Below are 23,351 nucleotides of genomic sequence, written 5' to 3' on the forward strand. Positions count from 1 at the left end.
GTTGCAATCCATTCTAAAGAGACAAACACAGAGGCAGGCAAACCAAGCATAGAGGAGCCCTTCACCAGGAGAAACGGCCAGGTGACAGGTGTTTGAAAATCCTGTGTTTTAATATTTTCCTTCTTGGTTTTTAAAATTTAGTCTTTGGAACTCTTAGGAACAATTCCTTTTATTACCCTTTTCTTTTGCCTCAGGTAACAACTGAGATCTGAAACTAATTTATGTATTTCCATACATCTCATATATAAGGCCCATCCTTGCTTTCACTCTTCCAGTTTCAAAGGATTGCATTTCATTTTCTGGATAATTTACCCTCATTCTTCTTCCCATTGACCTTCAGGCTGTTACCAGTAGTAGTAGATGGAACATAGTACATTTAAAATGACTTATTTTTGTTTTTCTCATCAGATGCACAAGATGGCTTAGTGTAGTTTAGTTTCTTAAGCACCCAAAGGAATTCCTGCAGATAGTTTGGCTTTCTTATTTATTTGGAAAAGCTAATGTTCAAAAATTCTGAAGTAGACTGTGGTTACCTGTGTTTGTCAAAAGTAATCTGCTTGGTCCCTGGTCAGTAGGACTTCTGGGGAAACTATAACTGAAATAAAAAATGACACATCAGTTAAATCTGTGATCACTTGCTATTGAACCAAGGCACACCCAGAGGGCCAGCCAGTGACTTTGCAAGGTGCTAACTTCCAGAGGTTAAAAATTTGCTTCAAACTTGTCAAGTTTGAAGGACATATTGTAGAGGTCTCATTCATAGATGTATATATTCAGCAGGGTAAAATAATTCATTGTTATTTGTCTACCAACTTATTAGCATTTTGATTAGCATCTTAAGTGAGTATATATAAAATGCATACTGATTAAATTTAGGAATGACATAGATCTGGAAGGGATAACTAATATTTTTGATGAAAGGACATAAAGTTATCAGAACAGAACAGAATTGGAAATCAAAACAAGCAAAAGGAAGTGTAATAGAAAACATATAAAGGTTGACACTTTCATTAAAAAATCCATTGCCAAAGCATAGGATTGGGATAAGGGAGACCCACATTTTTAGCAGTGAATGGGAAAAAAGGTGCTGAACATTTGAGAATTACTTTATTGTTAAGTCAAGTATGATAGGACATAAGAATATTATTTTACTCTGCACTGACCAGATAAATATCTGGAATATTATGACCAATTGTGGGAGCCATGCATGGGATTTTGACATCTAAAGAGATGTCAGCTTTAACCTAGATGTGTGGGCTGTTTTGAGCACGTCCCATGTGGAACAGAGGGGCTAAAGAAGCTGAGATTATCCACTCAGGAGGAGAGGATGCTTATGGAGCTGTGATTCCGACACCTGAAGTCTTTTCAGAGGGTAAATGAATCAACTCTCTTGATTTGTAAGGCAGAACACATGAACAGAAGCTGTAGGGAAGTAGATTTTAACTCAAATTTATGGAAGAAAATTTTAACACTTGTAGTTGTTCATCAGTGAAGTAGGCTGTTTCACAGCATAGCGAGCTTTCTGTCACTTGGGGAGGGCTAGGCTAGAATACCAGCGTCATGCCAGCAAGAGGGACACCACAATAAGTGGAAGAAGGACAACCCTCAAGAGTCTTTCCCACTCCATGATTCTTTAAGTTAATTTCAGATTAAGATAGTTAAAAGGGTCTTCTCATATCTATCTTGTATAAAATCCAGTTTGCTCTCTGGGACTTCCTTCATGCCCACTCATGTTTTCATATTTTCCCATGAACATTTCGGAAACGTTCACATGAGAGCATTTAAAAGTGTAGGCAAACTTACATAGTGACTGTATGTCCCTTTGACATTCATATGCTGTCAGATTGCTTCATTTGGTATTGGGGTATATTCGATTTACAATGTTACGTTGCTTTCAGGTGTACAGCACAATGAGTCAGTTATACTTCTACATATATCCACTCTCTTAGATTTTTTTCCCCATACAGGTCATTATAGAGTATTGAGTTCCCTGTGCTATACAGTAGATCTTTATTAGTTACCTGTTTTATACTAGTGTGTATATGTCAATCCCAATCATCCAATTTATCCCTCTCCCCCTTTCCTTCCTGGTAACTGTAAGATTGTTTTCTACATTTGTGACTGTTTCTGTTTTGTAAATAAAAATTGCTTCATTTCTATCTTCAGCAAGATTAGGGCAGTCTACTCCATTCTATACGGCAGGATTTATTTCATTATTCTAAAGTTCAGTGAAACACATATGCATTCGGAATGCACATCTTTGGGACTCACTGTGAATCTTATGGGGCTTGCCTGGTGACGCAGATGATAAAGAATCTTCCTGCAATGCAGGAGACCAGGGTTTGATCCCTGGAGAAGGGAAGAGTCCCTGGAAAAGAGAATGGCAACCCCCTCCATTGTTCTTGCCTGGAGATTTCTACGGATAGAGTAGCCTGGTGAGCTACAGTCCATGGGGTCACAAAGAGTTGGATGAATCCTATTGGGGATATAAATCAGGAAATAGTTTAAAGAAACCACATACTATCTTCAAGGTTAGCAGGTTGACAGACTCTTCTAGTTAATCCTTTGGAGGATCTAGATCCACATATCCACCAGCCTCATCCTCCCTAATCCTCTGTACTCCTGCCACCTTATTTGCTGCCACTGCAACTGGTATAATCAGCCTTTAAAATCGAACATCTTCTATTTCTTATGCTGGAGAAAATTCCAGTATGGTTTTCTCTGTGTAAATCTCTACAGTTACATTTAAAAAGCGTATATAATGATGATGCCTAAATTTCTGCAGGTTTTGGAGTTGGTCTAATTTTGGACTAGGACTTGGGATTGATCGGCTTTCTTTACCACATTTTCTTTCAAGGCAGCCTAGAAATCCACAGGACTCAATTAGAATCCCACCTCAGGGTAATGGTAGGTAGGTAATCAGGTTGAGAAAATGAGCAGGTCTAGGATACTCGTAGAGTTGTTTTCCGATTATGGCTTAACAACGTGCTTAATTCAGAGCCTAGTATCTGGGCTGGTTCATATAAAAGATGGTAAAAAGATCTTCTTAACAAAAACCACTGGCAGGCCTGGTGAAACTTAGCACTTCCGTAAGGGGGGAATCTTAATTGGTGAAAGGTTTGTGTCTCCAGGAATAGGAATGTCAAACGAAACAGTTACCTCGCTTTCTGGGGTGTCAAAATTTATCAGAGCAAGACATCATTGTTCAAAAAAATAGTCAAGAATTATAATCCTATTTTTGTTCTTGGCAGACTGCTTGTGTTGGGGGAAGTTTACCTTAGCATGTAGATTCCTGGGTCAGAAAGGAAAATGATGATACCTGCCTGTTTTACTGGCCCAGTTTTTCCCACAATCATTACAGTTGTATTTACTGAAGACATCTGTGTGGTTCCGTGGATGTAAAATAGAGAAATGCTTAAGCTTATATTTATTAAGAAAGTGTGAAATGCAATCAGAATGTTTACTGTCCTTAAATTTCATAATATATACAGATTTTCTTTTTGCCTTTATTCTTGTTCGTATGATTGTGTTCTCCTATGGGCAGTATTAATAAAAAAGGAAATACATTATTGCACCATCTCTCCTTTTCTTTTTCCCTCAGTTGTTTTACACCTACTCAGCTCTGATTTCAGCAGGCAATGTGGTCTTAGATGAGACTAAGCACTATATATTGTTTCTAGTGTTCAACTGTCTTCTGGGGCTTTTCTCTTTCAGTTCAGTTCAGTTCAATTGCTCAGTTGTGTACAACTTTTTGCGACCCCATGGAATGCAGCACGCCAGGCTTCCCTGTCCATCACCAACTCCCAGAGCTTACTCAAACTCATGTCCATTGAGTCAGTGATTCCATCCAACCATCTCATCCTCTGTCGTCCCCTTCTCCTCCTGTCTTCAATCTTTCCCAGCATCAGGGTCTTTTCAAATGAATCAGTTCTTCGCATCAGGTGGCCAAAGTATTGGAGTTTCAGCTTCAGCATCAGTCCTTCCAAAGAATATTCAGGATTGATTTCCTTTAGGATGGACTGGTTGGATCTCCTTGCTGTCCAAGGGGCTCTCAAAAGTCTTCTGCAACACCACAGTTCAAAAGGATCATTTCTTCGACACTCAGCTTTCTTTATAGCCCAACTCTCACATCCATACATGACTACTGACAAAACCATAGCTTTGACTAGACAGACCTTTGTTGGCAAAGTGATGTCTCTGCTTTTTAATATGCTGTCTAGATTGGTCATAACTTTTCTTCCAAGGAGCAAGCATCTTTTAATTTCATGGCTGCAGTCACCATCTGTAGTGCTTTTGGAAGCCCCCAAAATAATGTCACTGTTTCCATTGCTTCCCCATCTATTTGACATGAAGTGATGGGACCAGATGCCATGATCTTAATTTTCTGAATGTTGAGTTTTAAGCCAACTTTTTCACTCTCCTCTTTCACTTTCATTAGGAGGCTCTTTAGTTCTTCTTTGCTTTCTGCCATAAGGATGGTGTCATTTGCATATCTGAGGTTATTGATATTTCTCCTGGCAATCTTGATTCCAGCTTGTGCTTCATCCAGTCCAGTGTTTCTCGTGATGTACTTTGCATATAAGTTAAATAAGCAGGGTGACAATAGACAGCCTTGATGTACTCCTCTTCCTATTTGGAACTAGTCTGTTGTTCCATGTCCAGTTCTAACTGTTGCTTCCTGACCTACACACAGATTTCTCAAGAGGCAGGTCAGGTGGTCTGATATTCCCCTCCCTTTCAGAATTTTCCACAGTTTATTGTGATCCACGCAGTCAAAGTCTTTGGCATAATCAATAAAGCAGAAGTAGATGTTTTTCTGGAACTCTCATGCTTTTTTGATGATCCAGAGGATGTTGGTCATTTGATCTCTGGTTCCTCTGCTTTTTCTAAATCCAGCTCGTACATCTGAAAGTTCAGGATTCATGTACTGTTGAAGCCTGGCTTGGAGAATTTTGAGCATTATTGTGCTAGCGTATGAGATGAGTGCAATTGTGTGGTAGTTTGAGCATTCTTTGGCATTGCCTTTCTTTGGGATTGGAATGAAAATTTTCCTTTTCGAGTCCTGTGGCCACTGCTGAGTTTTCCAAATTTGCTGGCATATTGAGTGCAGCACTTTCACAGCATCATCTTTTAGAATTTGAAATAGCTCAACTGGAATTCCATCACCTCCCCTGGCTTTGTTCATAGTGAGGCTTCCTAAGGCTCACTTGACTTCGCATTCCAGAATGTCTGGTTCTAGGTAGTGATCACACCAACATGGTTTTCTGGGTCATGAAGATCCTTTTTGTATAGTTCTTCTGTGTTCTTTTGCCACCTCTTTGCCATCCCCCTAATAGAAAGATGGGATTTCCCTGGGAGCTCAGTTGGTAAAGAATCTTCCTGCAGTACAGGAGACCCAGGTTCAATCCCCAGGTTAGGAAGATCCCCTGGAGAAGGAAATGGCAACCCACTCCAGTATATTTGCCTGGAAAATTCTATGGACCCAGGAGCCTGGTGGGCTGCATGCAGTACATGGTGTCGCAAGAGTTGGACATGACTTAGCAACTAAACCACCACCAATAGAAGGATGTATTTATTAATCAGATTTTATAAGGAATGAAAAAAGACTGTCTAGCCAAAGACTTTAGAAAGACAATAGAACTTTCTACTGTTATGACAGTGCCCTGGACCTGTGCTATCCAGTGATGTAGCCACTGACCTCAAGTAGCTCTTATGCATTTGAAATGTGGCTAGTGTGAGTGAGGAACTGAATTTTTAGTTTTATTTAGTTTAAATATAAACAGGCATACGTGAGTAGTAGCTTCTATATTGAAGAGCACAGCAAACTGAGAATTCATAGCATCAGTGCAGATAATAGGGTAAATGCACTGATCAGTGGGATTCACCCTTCTAACTGCCTCGTTTCTATATGGAGCCAGATGTCAGAGTAATGTAGCAGTATTTTTGATAGATGTTAAAATGGTCATCGAAAAAAGGTGAGGAATAATCCACCTAGAGGATTTTTAATTATTATAGAGATTATTCTATGCTGGTTTCTTTATACATCATACCGATTTGCCATCGGTTACTTTCACAAGTGTTTCAGGTTGGATAGTAGTTTTTTTTCGCATTTCATAGAAGAGAGGAAACTGAGGTCCACTGATTTAAAATAAAAAAACTCAATATTCCAGAGCCAGTAAGTGTTGGAGCCAAGGTTTGAACCCAGGTAGAGTTCTTCATGAATGCATCTGCAATGAATCTTTCCCACATTGTCTTTAGAGCATGTGTGCATATTTCCTTAGTTCTCCTTGGGAACTGGTCTGGGAGGTGTTAAGAACATGAGCCCTGGCACCACACTGGTTGATTTGAATCCTGCCTCTACTACTTACAAAGCGTGTGAAACTGAGCAAATTACTTAGTGTCTCCGAGCCTCAACTGTCTCCTTTTAATATGTAAATAATAAAGGCACCCACTTACAGGGTTGTGATGAGGGTTAACAGTTCCTGCACATTGTTCAAACCATGTGTATTTGTCATTATCATTATTTTTTATTTGAAAGACATTGATCATGTATGTAAGGATGTTGGCTTAAAGTGACATTAATAGATGAAATAGAGATAGGCTTTGGGTATGCTTCCCTAGAAAATAAGAGAGACCCTAATAATTCAGATAACTGAGGAAAAAGCACCCTGCTGTTCAGCCACTTTGGTGTCGCTGTCACTGAAATTACAAAGTTCCAGAGTCCGCATGCCCTCATATCTTCGCTTTTCATGTTACATCTCCTTTGGTGTCTTTGATTCGTTCTGAATGCTGAGCAGTGACAAACACTAACACAGCTGGAAAGAGCCGTAAGATTTGCTTTTCTGTCTTCCAGCAGGGAATTATTGCCATGGATACCAGCATCAGAGGAAGGCTAGGGAGCTCTCTCAACTTGTCTCCTAAGTGGTCTGACATCTGTTTCTGGCAAGGCCAATAATGAATGTGCTGCTACCTTCATAGCAAACGGGAGACTCATCCACACCTCTTTTGTTTTCTCCCCACAGATGGCCTCTGCCCAAGATGCCAGGTATGGCCAGAAAGACTCCTCTGATCAGAACTTTGACTACATGTTCAAACTGCTCATCATTGGCAATAGCAGCGTGGGGAAGACATCTTTTCTCTTCCGTTACGCGGATGACTCCTTTACATCTGCGTTTGTCAGCACAGTTGGGATCGATTTCAAAGTCAAAACTGTATTCAAAAATGAAAAGAGAATTAAGCTTCAGATTTGGGTAAGTGACTTTGAACTGACAGCATCCTTCAGTCTAGGACGTTGACCATGTACGTGTGTGAGGCAAATGCTTTCTGCCTTGTTCTGATCCCATGGGGGTCCATTAGCCTCCATTGCCAGATTCTTTGCCACAGCACATTCTGGTTCAAGGGCCGAGAGGGTGATGCCTCTTTAAGGTGTGGAGACTGAATTAGACCTTGTTGTCATTTGATGCTTCTTAAGACTCTTTGGAAGAAGGAAAATCCAAATGTCTCTCTGTTGTGACAGAAAGTCTGGCTCTGTCTTGGATGGTCTGTGTGACTTGGAGCAAGTCTCTGAGTCCTTCTCTGCCACTTTTCTAATCCACAAAATAGGCAAACTGACACTAGCCTTTTTAGGTCACAGGAAGCAGCCTGCCCTGGTCATTTTAAAGCATAATATAGAGAAAGCTTAGGTTTAGTCCCTTCATAATGCCCCAGCTAAATTTTGAAAAGTGTCTATTTAATCTCCCCAGACCTTGTGTTTTCAGCGCTAAGAGTTACGTTGTAATGTCCAACACAGCAAGACACATGAAATAAAGTACTTATTTTAAACAGGGTTTTTCCCTAAGGAGAAGGTTCTTCAATAAGTTTTGAGAACATGTGCCTGTCTTTCTGCCTCTCTTCACCCCCTGTAGAAGATCAGAGATTCCTTAATTAAATGGTTGTGATAACTGAGAAGAATAGCAGGCAAGAAACAGAAGAAAAAGTATGTATGAGTAGCAGGTTTGAAATAAATAAGAGATGAAGTAATAAAAAAATTGACTCTCAATAGAGAGTTATATAGTATTTTTTGTGCATCATGTAATGTGTGGGCACCATGGTAGAATGCCTTTACAGTGAGTTTTGGTCCCCTTTCTCTGTTCGTTTGTACATTTGCCACTCAAATGGATTTGAGCTATAGATGGATGTTTCCCAAGAGTTTAGCTTTCTGTCTTCCTCTGAGACAATTCTAATACCTACTAACATTTGTTGCTGGTGCCAGGGTTGATTTGTAGGACTGATGATAAGCCTGCCTCCTCAAATATGGAAAGCTGAAAGAAAGACAAATCTTCGAGTAAAGCATTTAAATTTTTTTAAAAGAAAAGATCCCTTAAGGTATCTGTATATAATAAATGTAGCAGATGTCCTCTCATATCTTAAAGCTTTTAGGAATAAAATTCAAAGGTGCAGGTATATATACAGGTAGATACCCTCTTAGGCAGCTTACAGTAGTAGATTGCTAGTTTTTTACTGATTCTCATTATAGAGTTTTCAAAGTCTAATTAGAACTCAGAAAAGAACTTAGAAAAATAGACCCAGTTCCCATTGCTGCTCTACTGGTTCCCACAGATATTTTTGTTGGGGGGGATCCCTCTGTAGAAGCATGCAGTCAGTCCTGTTTATGGAGACAGAAAGAGCTGTGTTTATTGCTTCACATTCTCTTCCTTTTGAGCCTTAAGCAACTGATTATTATATGGAGATAACTTTCAGATCCAGGCCTAAGAAAGGTCTCTTTGTTTTCATGGGCTTTGGTGAATTGAAAATTAATTTGGTAACTACACATCTCTTATCTTTGTGACCATGTTCTTTCTGCTAATACAGAAGAACTGTCATTTCTCTGGCTGACAGCTCCTGCCATTAATCTTAGGAATGTTTAATGGTGGTTGTTGTGATTGTTTAGGTAAAACACCAACATGGTGTATAAGTGCAGTCCTATAATCTCTAGCAGTTTTTCAATTTACGTTCTTGAAAGAATTGCTCTGTAGAGATGTAAAGTCATCTGTCCTTAATATAAAACAGATATACTTCAAATAATATGCATTTTTGAGAATTATAATCTCATACTTAGAAAAATATTTCAAAACCCTCAGTGATAAACCAGGCCAGAGCTCACTCCTGTACACTGAAGTTCGGTTGCATTTGTCCGGGTCTTCTGCATGAAAGTTGCTCTTTTCTGAGCCTTGCAAAGCCCAGTTCGGTTCTCTGAACTGCTTCTACTCTGATACCTCCTCATGCTCCTCAGTCTCCATTAACTTCACTAAGAAGTCCCTGACGTATAAATCTGTTCAAATTTGTCTCTACTCATCCATAATACAGGCTTCCCCAGTGGCTCAGCAGTAATGAATCTGCCTGCAATGCAGGAGCCACAGGAAACGTGGGTTCGATCCCTGGGTCGGGAAGATCCCCTGGAGAAGGGCACGGCAACCCACTCCAGTATTGTTGCCTGGAGAGTCCCCATGGACAGAGAGGCCTGGTGGGCTACAGTTCATGGGGTTACAAAGAATCAGACACGATTGAAGTGACTTCCATGCACACATGCATCCATAACCCACCATTTCCCCAAAACCTCTAATTCTCTTCATAGCCCAGTCCAGCCTGGGACCTCATTTTCCATTCTGTGGACACACACACTCCCTTCAGGGATGAGCTACCCAGGAACCTTTCACCCAGCTCTCTTCTCAGTCACAATGGTAGTCTGATAGCCACTATTTTCTTTGTGATCAAAACAATCTTATTTCTTCCTCTTAGGGACATTGGGAACTCTTAACGCACCCATGATTCTAGGGGTGTGAAAATAGATTTGACATTACCTTATTCCAACTGGTCTACTAGATTGGGAACTACTCAAAAGCAAAGATTTTGGCTCATTGAACCTGTAGTATAGTTGGGAAAAAAATGAATATTCATGGAGTAACTGTATGTCTATAAGCAAATATCAAGTTGTGTAAATATTATATGTAGCTAGCATTTATTGAACATATACCTATGCCTTATATCTAATTCCCACAACAACCAAACTCTCTATTATTACTCCTATTTTATACAAGAAACCTGAAGGGTTTTGTTATTGTTCACTTGCTAAGTCATGTCTGACAAATTAAATAGCTTGTCCAAGGTCATAGATGTCAAGGGGTTGATTCCATGCTACGTCTATCAAATTCTAATGCTTTGGTTTGTTCTCCTTCACCATGCTGCCCTAATTAAGACGTGTCCTCTTGAACATGGTGGTAGAATCTTAGACAGTGTATCCTGGGATGCTGAAGAACATGTTTTTGAAAGAGTTTGACCGTCTCAATGACTTCAGCCATGCAGAGGGAGAAAGGATAAAGAGTAACAGGCTAGCTTGCTTAAATCCAAATATCCCTATAGTAATTCTAGGGGTTCTTGCTTTGTTATAACTATAGCAGGAAATATTAGTTGTATACAGTTTTTTTCAACTTTATTTATTTGAGACTGTATCTGGCATTGATGGTTTGCCATTTTATATGCTAGTAGTCAAACATGAACTGTTTTCCCTAGCTAATAGTATTTTTATGCACTTGTACTAATGTGTAACAAATTCATTAAGGTGTCTACAACTATCTTAGCCTAAACTGTGTATGATCTGTTTCTACTTGCAACATTTCTGAAACCAAAGGTGGGAGTTTTCCAAACCAAGGAATTCTTCATTTCTATGCAGATACTAACTAGATGTCCTGTAATTTAATACGATGTTGACACTAATTACCCAGAGTTAGTACAGATCCCACAAGTAAAGGAATCAGTTCCGCAAACCTATCCCTTTTCCTCCCATCCCTCACTTCAGGCACTCATCACAAATTTGGGCCCCTGTGCTTTTGACCTACAGGCTATAAATTGACAGGTCCACAACCCCACCCCTCAGGGTTGATAAGTTGCTAAAACAGCTCACAGAATTCAGGAAAAGTTTACTTACGGTTAGCAGTTTGTTATAAAGGACACAACTCAGAAACAACCAGATAAAAGAGAACGATAGGGCAAATGTTTGTGGGGGAGGGTGGGTGCAGCATCTGCGGTCTCTGATGCGTCACCCTCCGAGCACCCTGATGCATTCACCGACACCAAACTCTCTAAACCTCATCCTTTTGGATTTTTATGGCGCTCCCTTTACATAGGCGTGACAGATGCAATCCTTGGTCATTGGTGATTAATTCAGTCTTCAGCGTGTCTCCTCTCCCAGAGGTCAGGGTTGGGGCTGAAAGCTTCAACTTTTTGATCACATAGTTTGTTCTTCTGACAATCAACCCCCATTCTTTTTATTTTTAATTTTATTTTATATTGGAGTATAGTTGATTTAAAATGTTGAAATAAGCCCCCATTTTGAAGCTTTGTTGGTGTAAACCAGGAGTTGCCTCATTAGCATGAACTCTTGGGTGGCTGGAAGGGGCTTATTATGAATAATAAAACATGCTCCTTTCACTCCCATCACTTAGAAAATTCCAAGGATTATGGAACCTCTGTGTCAGGAACCAGGAGGAAGACCAAATATGTGTTTCTTGTTCTATCACACTATCATAGCCTATTATATATTTCAAAGGAAGAGAAGCAAAATTGTTTCATAGCGATAAAAATCATCATGGATTAGTCCAATTCATTACTATCTTTACCAAGAAAAGCTATAGATATTCATGTAATTCTGATCATTCTATTTTAAACTGCCCATAAATAGAACTGTTTCTAGGTTAGGAAATGAAGATATATGAAGAGGTGAAGTGATTTGACTTCACCTTACAGTTAGTGCCAGAGCGGAGTCTAAAATCCAGGTCTTCTTCTAGCTAAGCCAATCTGGTTGCTACTTCATGCTCAAAGTAAGTGCTGTGTTATGACAATTGTGATACATCTCATACCTGGTTTCCAGTGTTGCCATTAGGCAAAGGAATGTCAAAATTGAGGCTAGAGTATTTCCACAATGTCAGCAAGAGAGAACCTGGGTGGTAAGACTGCCCAGTTTTTTATTTGTTACTGTTCAGTCGCTAAGTTGTGTCCAACTCTTTGTGACCCCATGGACTGCAGTATACCAGGCTTCCCTGTCTTCCATTATCTCCTGGAGTTTGCTCAGACTCATGTCCATAGAGTCAGTGATGCATTCCGACCATTTCATCCTCTGTCATCCTCTTCTCCTCCTGCCTTCAGTCTTTACCAGCATCAGGGTCTTTTCCAATGAGTTGGCTCTTCGCATCAGGTGGCAAAGTATTGGAGCTTCAGCTTCAACATCAGTCACTCCAATGAATATTCAGGTTTGATTTCCTTTAGGATTGACTGGTTTGATCTCCTTGTTGTTCAAGTGACTCTCAAGAGTCTTCTCCAGCTCCACATTTCAAAAGCATCAATTCTTTGACACTCAGCCTTCTTTATGGTCCAACTCTCAAATCCATCCATATGTGACTACTGGAAAAATCATAGCATTGACTATACAGACCTTTATTGGCAAAGTGAAGTCTCTACTTTTTAATATGTTGTCTGGGTTAGTCATAGCTTTTCTTCCAAGAAGCAAGTGTCTTTTAATTTCATGAGTAGGTTTTTTGCATGTGCTGTGAGGTAGGGGAGGGTGGGGGATTCTGAAACCACAGACTGGATTATTGGATTTTTAATGATCCACATTTAAAGAATGCATCTTAACAGCTACTAGAAACATTGACATTTCTTTCTGAATGTGTTACACCTCCTGTCTGTGGAAGTTGATTATTGCCTTGGAATAAACTTTAGAGACATACCATGGTTCATTTGTACTAGGTTACGTTGCTTTAGTATCTTTACGAATCCCTCTGTCCTTTACTACATTAACGTTTTTTGTTGCATTTTTATTTATTATCATTTGTGTGATTCTCAAGTCAAAATTTTTCAAAATTTTTGAGACTTCAAGTATTAGAGCTGATTCTTTTATTTTGTGTGTCTATTTAATTCTATGAAGAATATATTGGAGGACAATTGTGTATCAGTTTTTTTCTTTAAATATAGTAAAATATTTCACAGCTGGAGTCTATAATATTTTGATTTTAATTTTAAAGTAGTTTAGCTTTAGGAAAGGCTTTGTAGAGTGGATTTCCTCCCAGTGAGGAGACTGAAAAATAATACAACACCCATCATTAAGAATATCTTAGTATTGTATTTATTTTCAGTGTCTGTATTACTACTGTATGAACTTTGAGGTCTATAGCAATCTACAAAATAAAGAATACTGGTAATTCTTGAAACTAGACTATGTAGAGAACTGGGTTTAAATTTGTGGGTCCCCTGAATAAAAGGCAAGTTCCTTTACTTAAAGAAAGCACTTCTCCTTTTAAAGTTAGGTCTATGTTGTTCAAGTCCAGAAATCAAGGTTGATTCTAACTAATAGAAGACTTGACTTGAAAAATTCACAGCTTAATTAGAGGATATAGGTTTAAAGTGGGCAAGGGGCAGGTAGACAAAGGGGATTGCTGTTTCTTTATTAATTAGAACTGACATTTTATCATTTTTGCATTCTCTTTTTCCCACCCTCAACCTCACCACTCCTTATCCTTTCTGTCCCTCTTTCTCCTTTCCCCATCTTGTTCCCTCCTTCATTTCTGAGCTCTGGCCAGCCTGAGTTAGTAAGAAAGTCATCCTCATGGTTATCAGAGGCCTGCCACATGCAGATGTACATATTGTGCACTGGACAAGGGCACCAACCAGAGTTCAAGTGTGACTGTGCTCCAGCCAGAGTGCCACATGCTGAGCTGTGCTCAGCCCCAGGAAGGAGTGCCTTTTCCTTTTCACAAAAATGTCATCTGCTCATCAAGCATGTGCTGCTGGTCCACATGCAACGAAAGGGAATTCTGATTTCCATCCAGCAACCATATATGTAGGCGGTGGCTCTATCAAAATCTAATGCTGGAGACAGATGAATAAACTAAGAAGATATAAACCCTGATTCCCCAGCTCAGTCCTGGAGAAAGATGGTATTTTAAAAGACAGGTTTTATTGTTATTTAGATGTGTTGAGGCTCACAGATCAGGAAGCAACTGCCATTGAAATAGTAGTTTGTTATGCTCCAAGATTTTAGGAGAAGGACACTTGGGCTTGGGGAGAAGGGCCCTTGGGAGCAAGGGGGAATCCTGATTGGGTCAAGAGGGAGAAAGGGGAATGTGATGAGAGCCTCTATTGTGGTTTCTGTATGAGGCATGTAAGCAGGCTGAGTACTGGCTTGTTTGGATTCCTGCAGCAGGCTCTGGGGCTTAGTGGCTTTCCTAAGTCATCAGATGCCTGGCTCTGGAGTGATTATGCCAGGGGGATAGTAGCCTAGTGTGAGAAACCAAGACTGGGGTGGTTGCCCACCCCTGTGAGCTCTGTATTGATGGTTTGCATTTAAAAAGTGAGTTCCAGTGGGTTGTTTACTGTCTCTCAGAGTTAACTAACTGAGCAGGGCAGTCCTTCCAGGATCCACAAGCCCCAGCTGTCAAAGCAGCTGAATACAGAAAGTCAAGTGAAAGTGAAAGTTGCTTAGTCGTGTCCGACTCTTTGTGAGCCTATGGACTATACAGTCCATGGAATTCTCCAGGCAAGAATACTGGAGTGGGTAGCCTTTCCCTTCTCCAGGGGAACGTCTCAACCCAGGGATTGAAACCAAGATTTGATTTTGCAGGCAGATTCTTTACCAGCTGAGCCACAAGGGAAGTAAAAGACATGCTTAATACAACAGGCACGTTCTTAGAGCCCCAGGGGTGGCTTATGTCATTAATTCCACTCTGACAAATGCTTATGATTTCAACCATTCTCACTATAGACTCAGTGCATTTCTGCATCTCAATATTTACAGACCTCAAGTGTTCGGGTCAGGAAAAGACCTTTAAGATTTTCCTGATAATTTGATGTTACAACTGATAAGAGCATCACTTTAATGAACCCAGTGTTGACCCACAAAGTAAGCACTGTGTGTGCATTTTAGAATGTATTTTTTGCCAAACCCCATGAAGGAATGAAGTTACTCCTATTAGCCCCGTTTTATAGATGAAGAAAATAGCGGGGGAAAAGTGGAAACAGTGACAGATTTTATTTTCTTGGGCTCCAAAATCATTGCAGACAGTGACTGCAGCCATGAAATTAAAAGATGCTTGCTCCTTGGAAGAAAAGCTATGACAAATCTAGACAACATATTAAAAAGCAGAGACATTACTTTGCCAATAAAGGTCTGTATAGTCAAAGCTATGGTTTTTCCAGTAATTATGTATGGATGTGAGAGTTGGACCATAATGAAGGCTGAGTGCCAAAGAATTGATGCTTTAGAAGACTCTTGAGAGTCCCTTCAACAGCAAGGAGATAAAACCAGTCAATCCTGAAGGAAATCAACCCTAAATATAAAGGACTGATACTGAAGCCAAAGCTATAATATTTTGGCCACCTGATGCAACGAGCAGACTCATTCGAAAAGATCCTGATGCTGGGAAAGATTGAGGGCAGGAGAAGAAGGAGATGATAGAGGTTGAAATGGTTGGATGGCATCACTGACTCAATGGACATGAGTTTGAGGAAACTCTGGGAGTTGGTGAAGGACAGGGAAGCCTGGAGTGCTGCAGTTCATGGGGTTGCAAAGAGTTGGGCACGACTTAGCCACTGAACTGAACTGATCCTAGAGAATGTTCCAAATGCATCTAAGAATGTGTATTCTGCTGCTTTTGGATTGAATGCTCTAAAAATATCAATTAAGTCCATCTGATTCCATATTTATAGAGCTTTACATCAATCTGATCTAATGCTCTATAAATAACAGATAGGTCCATCTAATTCCTTAATGGTTTTCTGTCTTGATGGCTTGTCCATTGATGTAAGTGGAGTGTTAGAATCCCCCACAATTATTTTGTTACTGTCGATTTTTCTTTTTATGACTGTTAGTATTTGCCGTATGTATTAAGCTGCTCTTGTGTTGGGTGCGTATATATTTACAATTGTTGTATCTTCCTTGATTTATCCCTTGATCATTATGTAGTGTCCTTCTTGTCTCTTTTAACAACCTTTATTTTAAAGCCTATTTTGTCTGATATGAGTGTCACTTCTTCAGCTTTCTTTTGATTTCCATTTGCATGGAATACCTTTTCATCCTCACACTTTCAATCTGTATGCATCCCTAGATCTGAAGTGGGTCTCTTATAGACAGCATGTGTTAATATAAGGGTCTTATTTTTGTATTCATTCAGTTCATGTCTTTTGGTTGGGGCATTTAATCCATTTACATTTAAGGTAATTAATGATATGTATATTCTTATTGCTGTTTTGGATTTGTTTTGTAGGTGTTTTTTCTTCTCTTCCTCTTTTGTTCTCTTCTCTTGTGATTAGATGACTAACTTTAGTGTTGTGTTTGGATTGCTTTGCTTTTTTGTGTGTGTCTATTATAGACTTTCAGTCTGTGGTAACCATGAGGATTTGATATAGCAGACTGTATCTGTATATCTGTATAAGATGGTTTTAAATTACTGGTCTTTTAATTTCCAAAGCATTTACTGCAGTTGGCATTTGTACTCTTGTCTTCTTATGATAGTTGGTTTTGGGGATCATATTTCTTTGTGGATGATTTCCTACCTTTACTGTATGTTTACCTTTACTGGCCAGCTTTCCCATTTGTAATTTTTTTGTTTCTAGTTGTGTCTTTTTCTTTTCTGCCTAGAGACTTTCCTTTAGCATTTTTTGGTAAAGCTGTTTTGGTAGTGCTGAAATCTCTTAGCTTTTGTTTGTCTGTAAAGTTTTTGATTTCTCCACCAAATCTGCATGAGAGGCTTGCTAGGTAGAGTATTCTTCATTGTAGGTTTTTCCCTTTCTTCATTTTATATGTATCATGCCACTTCCTTCTGACCTGTAGAGTTTTTGCTGAAAAATTAACTGATAACCTTATGGGGATTTGTTGTTTTTCCCTTGTTGCTTTTAATATTTTCTCTTTGTTTTTCTCTTTTCACAGTTTGATTAGTCCATGTCTCAGCATGTTCCTCCTTGGGTGTATCCTGTATGGGACTCTGAACATCCAAGACTTGAGTGAATGTTTCCTTTCTCATGTTAGGGAAGTGTCTGCACTATTATCTCTCCAAATATTTTATCAAGCCCATTCTTTTCTTCTTTTGTGACCCCTATTGAGAATGTTTGCAGTTTAATTTTGTCCCAGAGGTCTCTTAAACTGTCCTTATTTCTTTTCATTCTTTTTCCTTTATTCTGTTCTGTATCATTGAGTTCTACCATTCTGTCTTCCAGCTTACTTATTCCTCCTTTTGGTTCACTTACTCTGTTGATTCCTTCTAGTATACTTTTCACTTCAGTCATCGTTCATCTCTTTATTCTTTATATCATCTAGCTCTTCTTTAATATAATTTTATTTATTTATTTTTGGCTGTGCTGGGTCTTTGTTCTTGTGTGGGCCTTTCCCTAGTTGTGGAGACCAGGGCTACCCTTCATTGCAGTGCATAGGCTTCTCATTGCGGTGGCTTCTCTTGTTGTGGAGCATGGACTCTAAGGCGTGTGGGCTTCAGTAAGTGCCCTCACATGGACTCAGTAGTTGCAGCTCCCAGCTCTAGAGCACGGGCTCAATAGTTGTGGCGCATGGGCTTAGTAGCTCTGCGGCATGTGAGACCAGAGATCGAACTTGTGTTCTGCACTGGCAGGCGGATTCTTTACCACTGAGCCACCAGGAAAACCCCTCCTCTAGCTCTTTGTTAAACATTTCTTGTAGCTTCTTGGTCTCTGTCTCCCCTCTTTTTCCAGGATCACGGATCATCTTTACTGTCATTATACTAAATACTTTACTGGGTATATTGCGTCTCTCCACTTCACTTAGTTGTTATTTCCGGTTTTTATCTTGTTCCTTCATCTGGAACCCATTTCTCTGCTGTCTCATTTTGTAACTTTCTGCACTTGTGGTCTCCTTCCACAGACAGCAGAATTGTAGCTTCTCTTACTTCCTGTGTCTGACTCTTGACCCTGGTGAGTGAAGTTGGTCCTGAGGCTTGTGCAGGCTTCCTGGTAGGAGGTACTGGTGCCTGCCCACTGGTGTGTGGAGCTGGGTCTTGTCTCTCTGGTGGGCAGAGCCATGTCAAGAAGTGTGTTTAGTTGTGACTGGGGGCTCAGGAATGTTTTAGGCAGCTTGTCTGCTTATGAGTAGGGCTGTGTTCCTTCCTTGTTGGTTATTTGCCCTGAAGGGTCCTGGCACTGGTGCTTACAGGCTGTTGGGTGGTGCCAAGTCTTTGTGTCAAAATGGCAGCCTCCAGTATGCCAGTGAGTACTCCCAGGTACCTCTGCCACCATGTTCTTGTCCCCATAGTGAGTCACACCTGCACCTGCCTCCCCAGAAACCCCTCCAAGACCTACAGGTCAGTCTGGACCACGATCCTATGAAATCACTGCTCTTTTTCTGGGTTCCAGTGCGTGTGATACTTTGTGTGCATCCTCCAGGTGTGAAGTTTCTGTTTCACTCAGTCCTGTGGGGTTCATGCGATCAATCCTGATTAGCCTTCAAAGCCAAATTCTCTGGGGGCTATTCCTTCTGATGCCACACCCCCAAGGCTGGAGAGCCATGTGTGGGGCTCAGAACTCTCACTTCTGTGGGAGAAACTGTATGATTAACTATCTTCCAGTTTGTAGGTCACCCACCTAGTGGGTATGGGATTTGATTTTATTGTGCTCCTTTTTTCATCTTGTTGTAGCTTCTTCTTTGCTTTTGGGTGGGGAATATTTCTTCTGGTGGGTTCCAGTCTTTTTTGTTGACACAGTTTAGAAAGCAGTTAGTCGTGATCTTGGTGTTTTTGTGAGAGGAGGTGAGCTCAAGTCCTTCTACTTCACCATCTTCTCTCCAACTCCCTCTAATCCTACATATATTAATCTCTAGCATGTACCTTTTCCATAATAAGTGATTGCTCTATATCTTTCTATATTCCCTTCTTACCTGTTCCAATAAAGTATTATAGCTAGAGAAAGGAATCAGTTATTTATTTGAAACTTACTATCTTCCAGCATGAGCAGGTTGTGCTTTATCTGTTTTGTGCTTAAAACACATAGATCTGCATAGTAGGAGGGACCAGAACACATTCCATTCACTTCTCACACATTTCTGGAATGCCTATTTCCACTGCTGGGGAGTGTGCATAAAAAGTAGAGTATTTGGAAGGAAGCATCTGAGTTAATGGAACGAATACCTGCAGGAAAATAATTCTGACTATAGTCTTTGTATTTGATGCTCACCTAGCCTAGTCACCCTGACCATTGATTTCAGGATGGTGTTCAACCCTCTAATCTGTGGCTAAGGAACCAACATTTTTTGTCCAGGTGAATTCCTTAAGAGAACCACAGAAGCCGGTGACAGTTGTCAAGACCATCCCTGGTGCTGTCATCTGTATGCTCTTTCCCCCCTGTCACATTTCTTCTAACTTAGCATCTGCTTTTCCTGGGATATTGAGAAAGGCAAGATTTAGTTTCACCCCTGAGAAGAAGCTGATACTGTGTGTGAAATGTCAAGATGCATGAAAACATTCACTCTTTCAGACAGCCAGAAGCAGTGACTCCCCCATCCTGCAGTGTTTAAACCTCTCTTCGCAGCATTGACAAAATACAAAGGATGGTACAGACCTTGTTCCTGGTCTAGCAGAGCTTACCACCCATGTAGGAAGACAGGAAAACAAATATGGAAGAAAAGATCACCCCATAGATCACTAAGTGTGTGCCACCAAGGGGCGGGGAGTTTGTGGTTCAAATACTGACCGTGCTCTCACTAGCTATGTGACCTCAAGCACTAACTTCCCTGTGCCAACATTTACTTATTTGTGAAATGAGAGAAAATAACCCCTACTTCTTAGTTGCTAATATTTGCTATAATAAATACTTATACCCAGCTCAATACTAGGTGCAAAACTGACAATAAATGTTGGTTTTCTTTTGTAAATAGTGTACCAACCTTCAGACTTTTGTACCCAGTCTAGTAATTTAATCAAACCAAGTATTTGTTGGGTGCCTACTGTGTGCCAAGCACCGTGCTAGTTGGTGGGGATACAATAGTGAAGGGTGCACAGAGTTGGCCATTAGGAGGCAACCATCTGATGGGATGGTAGATGGAAGAAGACAGAATTCATCTGCTGTGATAAATTCTCGGGAGGCAGGGGCACAGGACTGCCAGGAAAGATGCCTAGCTTGGTCTTGAGGACTCTGGGAAGGCTTCCTGAGAACATCTATATATCTAAGCTAAGAACTGACAAATGAAAAGCAATTGTTCATTCATTAATTCACTTGATTGACATTTATGGAATTTTTACTGTGTGCCAGATACAGTGAAGGAATTTGAGGTTGAAAGTAAAAGAATAAAAAAATTATAGATTATGAGTGCTATGGAGGAATAATCAGAACAATCTGATAAATGCAAAACAGTACCAGAAGAAGGATGGAATTTTTGCTATTCTTAACTTCAGTTCACAGATAGGGAAACTGAGGCATGAGAGTGGATAACTTGCCCAAGGTCACAGAGCTAATGAGTGGTTAGCAGACCTGAGTGTGTTGCTTACAATCTCTTTGTAAAGATTTAATAAAATATTTATGAAGTTCTTAGCATAGTGCCGACACATAGCATGTCATTTTTCTTTCTCTGTCTCCTGCATTTTACCAATGTTGACCTTAAGCTACCTAACTAACTCCACACTTTCTAGAACTGTACATATATTTATGGGGGGCCATAAGGCGCCATTTCTAAAGTAGGCAGATATTTATATGAAGAGCTTTATTTTGGTGTCCTGACATGGTAATGAAATATACAGGCACACTGACAAGATGAAATGTCTTCTGGACACCTGGGTTCCTCTCTGTAGCCAGTGGTTAATGTCAGTCTGCCCAAGTGTAGTCAGCTGTGTTGTTGAGATGTTTCTTGGTGTTTTGGAGCCATCTGTGCATTTAGACTGAGCCATCAACTGCACAGGAAAGGCAACCCACAAGCCTGTTTATTAAATGCTCATAAAATTGATGTCCTGCCCTGTAACAAAACAATTATAAATCATTAGATCCATGGAGAGCTGTTATTAAAATACTGGGATATAATTTCCTTAGGAAATTATACCGGTGATACCGGCAGCCTCTGATCTAAGATGTAGACTGTGTCTGTGCCACCAAGTCATTCATTTTTCCTGTTGATTTGTTTGAAGTGATATTGAACTGACCAGTTGTTCTGGTATTATATAAACACAGCTTAAATCTGAGTACAAGTGAAACATTTAATTGCTTTGTATTTTTTCTCAAGTAAGATTTAAGAGAAAAGTACAGAATTTCCCCAGCTAGATAGTTCTTATTTTCAGCTTTATGAATGTTTTTGCTCTAAAAACATGAATTTTGCTAGTCCTTAGCATAGCTACTATGACAACTCAACCAACAAGATAAAAGAAATAGCAAGTGTGAGCATCAGTTGACAGAAATCACTTCACTCAACCCATTGATAGATACAGAGAACTGAAAGGCAAGGATTCCACATTCAAGAAGTTTCCAGTCTTTGAAAACAACTAAATCAATCCTAGAATGTCTGTAAAGTATCAGGTTCAAAACTATGGAGTATAAACTAAAAAGGGAGACACAAAATTTTTTAAAATTGAAAGAGTGAAAGTATCAACAGGGTTTGAGAGAGAAATGCACTGGATGATTTAGGAGATTTTAATGATTTTTACAAAGGTATGTACAGAGTTTGGGGAAGCAAGAAAGGGGGAGGTGCAGACTCAGAGCTATTGCCACCCTTGGAGTGAAGGGAATGGGGACCAGGAGAGAGCTGTAGCTGTAGCTATAGGAGTAGGTGGAGAAGGGGCTGTGTTCTTCTAAAAGACAAGGCTTCTGCCAATCAGTGACACTGCTGAGAAGGGGCTAAGGGAAGAAATGTCCAGATGTCTCATTCCTATTGACCCCTGAGCTTTTGCCTGTGCCTCTTACTGGCTGAGCCTACCATCAAGGGAACTCTGTTTTAGCGATTCACAGAAGTTAGCTCCCTGGACCACAGAGCAGGATGGAATTGGGTAAATAGGGGATCTGGAAAGACAAAGGCATATATCCTGCACAGTGAAGAAGGTAATGTTTTATATTTTCTATATAAAACCTTTCAGTTATCAAATAAAAAGGCAGACAGCCCACATACACATTTTAGAGAACTTGAATCATAGATATTATATGACATGTGCTTCTTATATTCATACCCATGATAATTTGAATAATATGGAGTATTTCACAACTTTTGTTTTGTTTTGGCTGACCACACGGTCCTCCCTAACTGTATCAATGGGCCTTTTCTGAATAATTCTATCAAACACTCAAGATACTGCTAATGAGTTAGCACTATGAGTACATATATGTCCATTAAGGTCTGCTTCTTTAAAACATAAATTAATTTTCACTCAAATCTGAGTGAATGTCTGCAGAGAAAATAAAAATACCAGTGAACCTTTTATCTAATCTCTGAAAAGAAGAGGGGAAAATATGGCAGTTCTCTGTCAGTTGTCCGTTTGTATTTATTTATTCAGTTCAGTTCAGTTGCTCAGTCATGTCCGACTCATTGCGACCCCATGAACCGCAGCACGCCAGGCCTCCCTGTCCATCACCAACTCCCGGAGTTTACCCAAACCCATGTCCATCGAGTCGGTGATGCCATCCAACCATCTCATCCTCTGTCGTTGCCTTCTCTTCCTGCCCTCAATCTTTCCCAGCATTAGGGTCTTTTCCAATGAGTCAGCTCTTTGCATCAGGTGGCCAAAGTATTGGAGTTTCAGCTTCAACATCAGTCCCTCCAATGAACACCCAGGACTGATCTCCTTTAGGATGGACTGGTTGGATCTCCTTGCAGTGCAAGGGACTCTCAAGAGTCTTCTCCAACACCACAGTTCAAAAGCATCAATTCTTCGGCACTCAGCTTTCTTCACCGTTCAACTCTCACATCCATACGTGACTACTGGAAAAACCATAGCCTTGACTAGACGGACCTTTGTTGACAAAGTAATGTCTCTGCTTTTCAGTATGCTGTCTAAGTTGGCCATAACTTTCCTTCCAAGGAGTAAGCGTCTTTTAATTTCATGGCTGCAATCACCATCTGCAGTGATTTTGGAGCCCAGAAAAATAAAGTCAGCCACTGTTTCCACTGTTTCCCCATCTATTTGCCATAAAGTTTATGTATGAAGTTTGCTATTTATTTATTATGCTGACCTAAATGAAGAGGTAAACTGATGCAAACTCTGTTGTTCAAAAGTGAGTTTACTAAGGAATAGCAGAGGAATTATACTTTGGGACATGTAAACTCTAGCACATCACAGGCTCCTTTGAGGCACTGGGTGGGTTTCTTTATGGGTAGGGAAGGTCAAGATGGA

The 23,351-nt window shown here is 40.1% G+C and overlaps 1 protein-coding gene across 9 annotated transcripts in view; it reads left to right on the plus strand.

Moving 5' to 3' along the window:
• The window catches only part of RAB3C (RAB3C, member RAS oncogene family), a 376,080-nt gene that overhangs the window by 118,624 nt on the left and 234,105 nt on the right, over nucleotides 1-23,351 (plus strand). For all 9 annotated transcript variants that reach the window (XM_081524311.1, XM_081524309.1, XM_081524312.1 and 6 more), the window contains one exon: nucleotides 7,023-7,250. In XM_081524311.1, the coding sequence (XP_081380437.1) occupies nucleotides 7,023-7,250 (228 nt within the window). The remainder of the gene's footprint in view (nucleotides 1-7,022; nucleotides 7,251-23,351) is intronic.

This window comes from Giraffa tippelskirchi, chromosome 8, assembly GCF_054371585.1.
Source record: "Giraffa tippelskirchi isolate mGirTip1 chromosome 8, T2T-mGirTip1v1.2.pri, whole genome shotgun sequence".
Taxonomy (NCBI): Eukaryota; Metazoa; Chordata; class Mammalia; order Artiodactyla; family Giraffidae; genus Giraffa; species Giraffa tippelskirchi.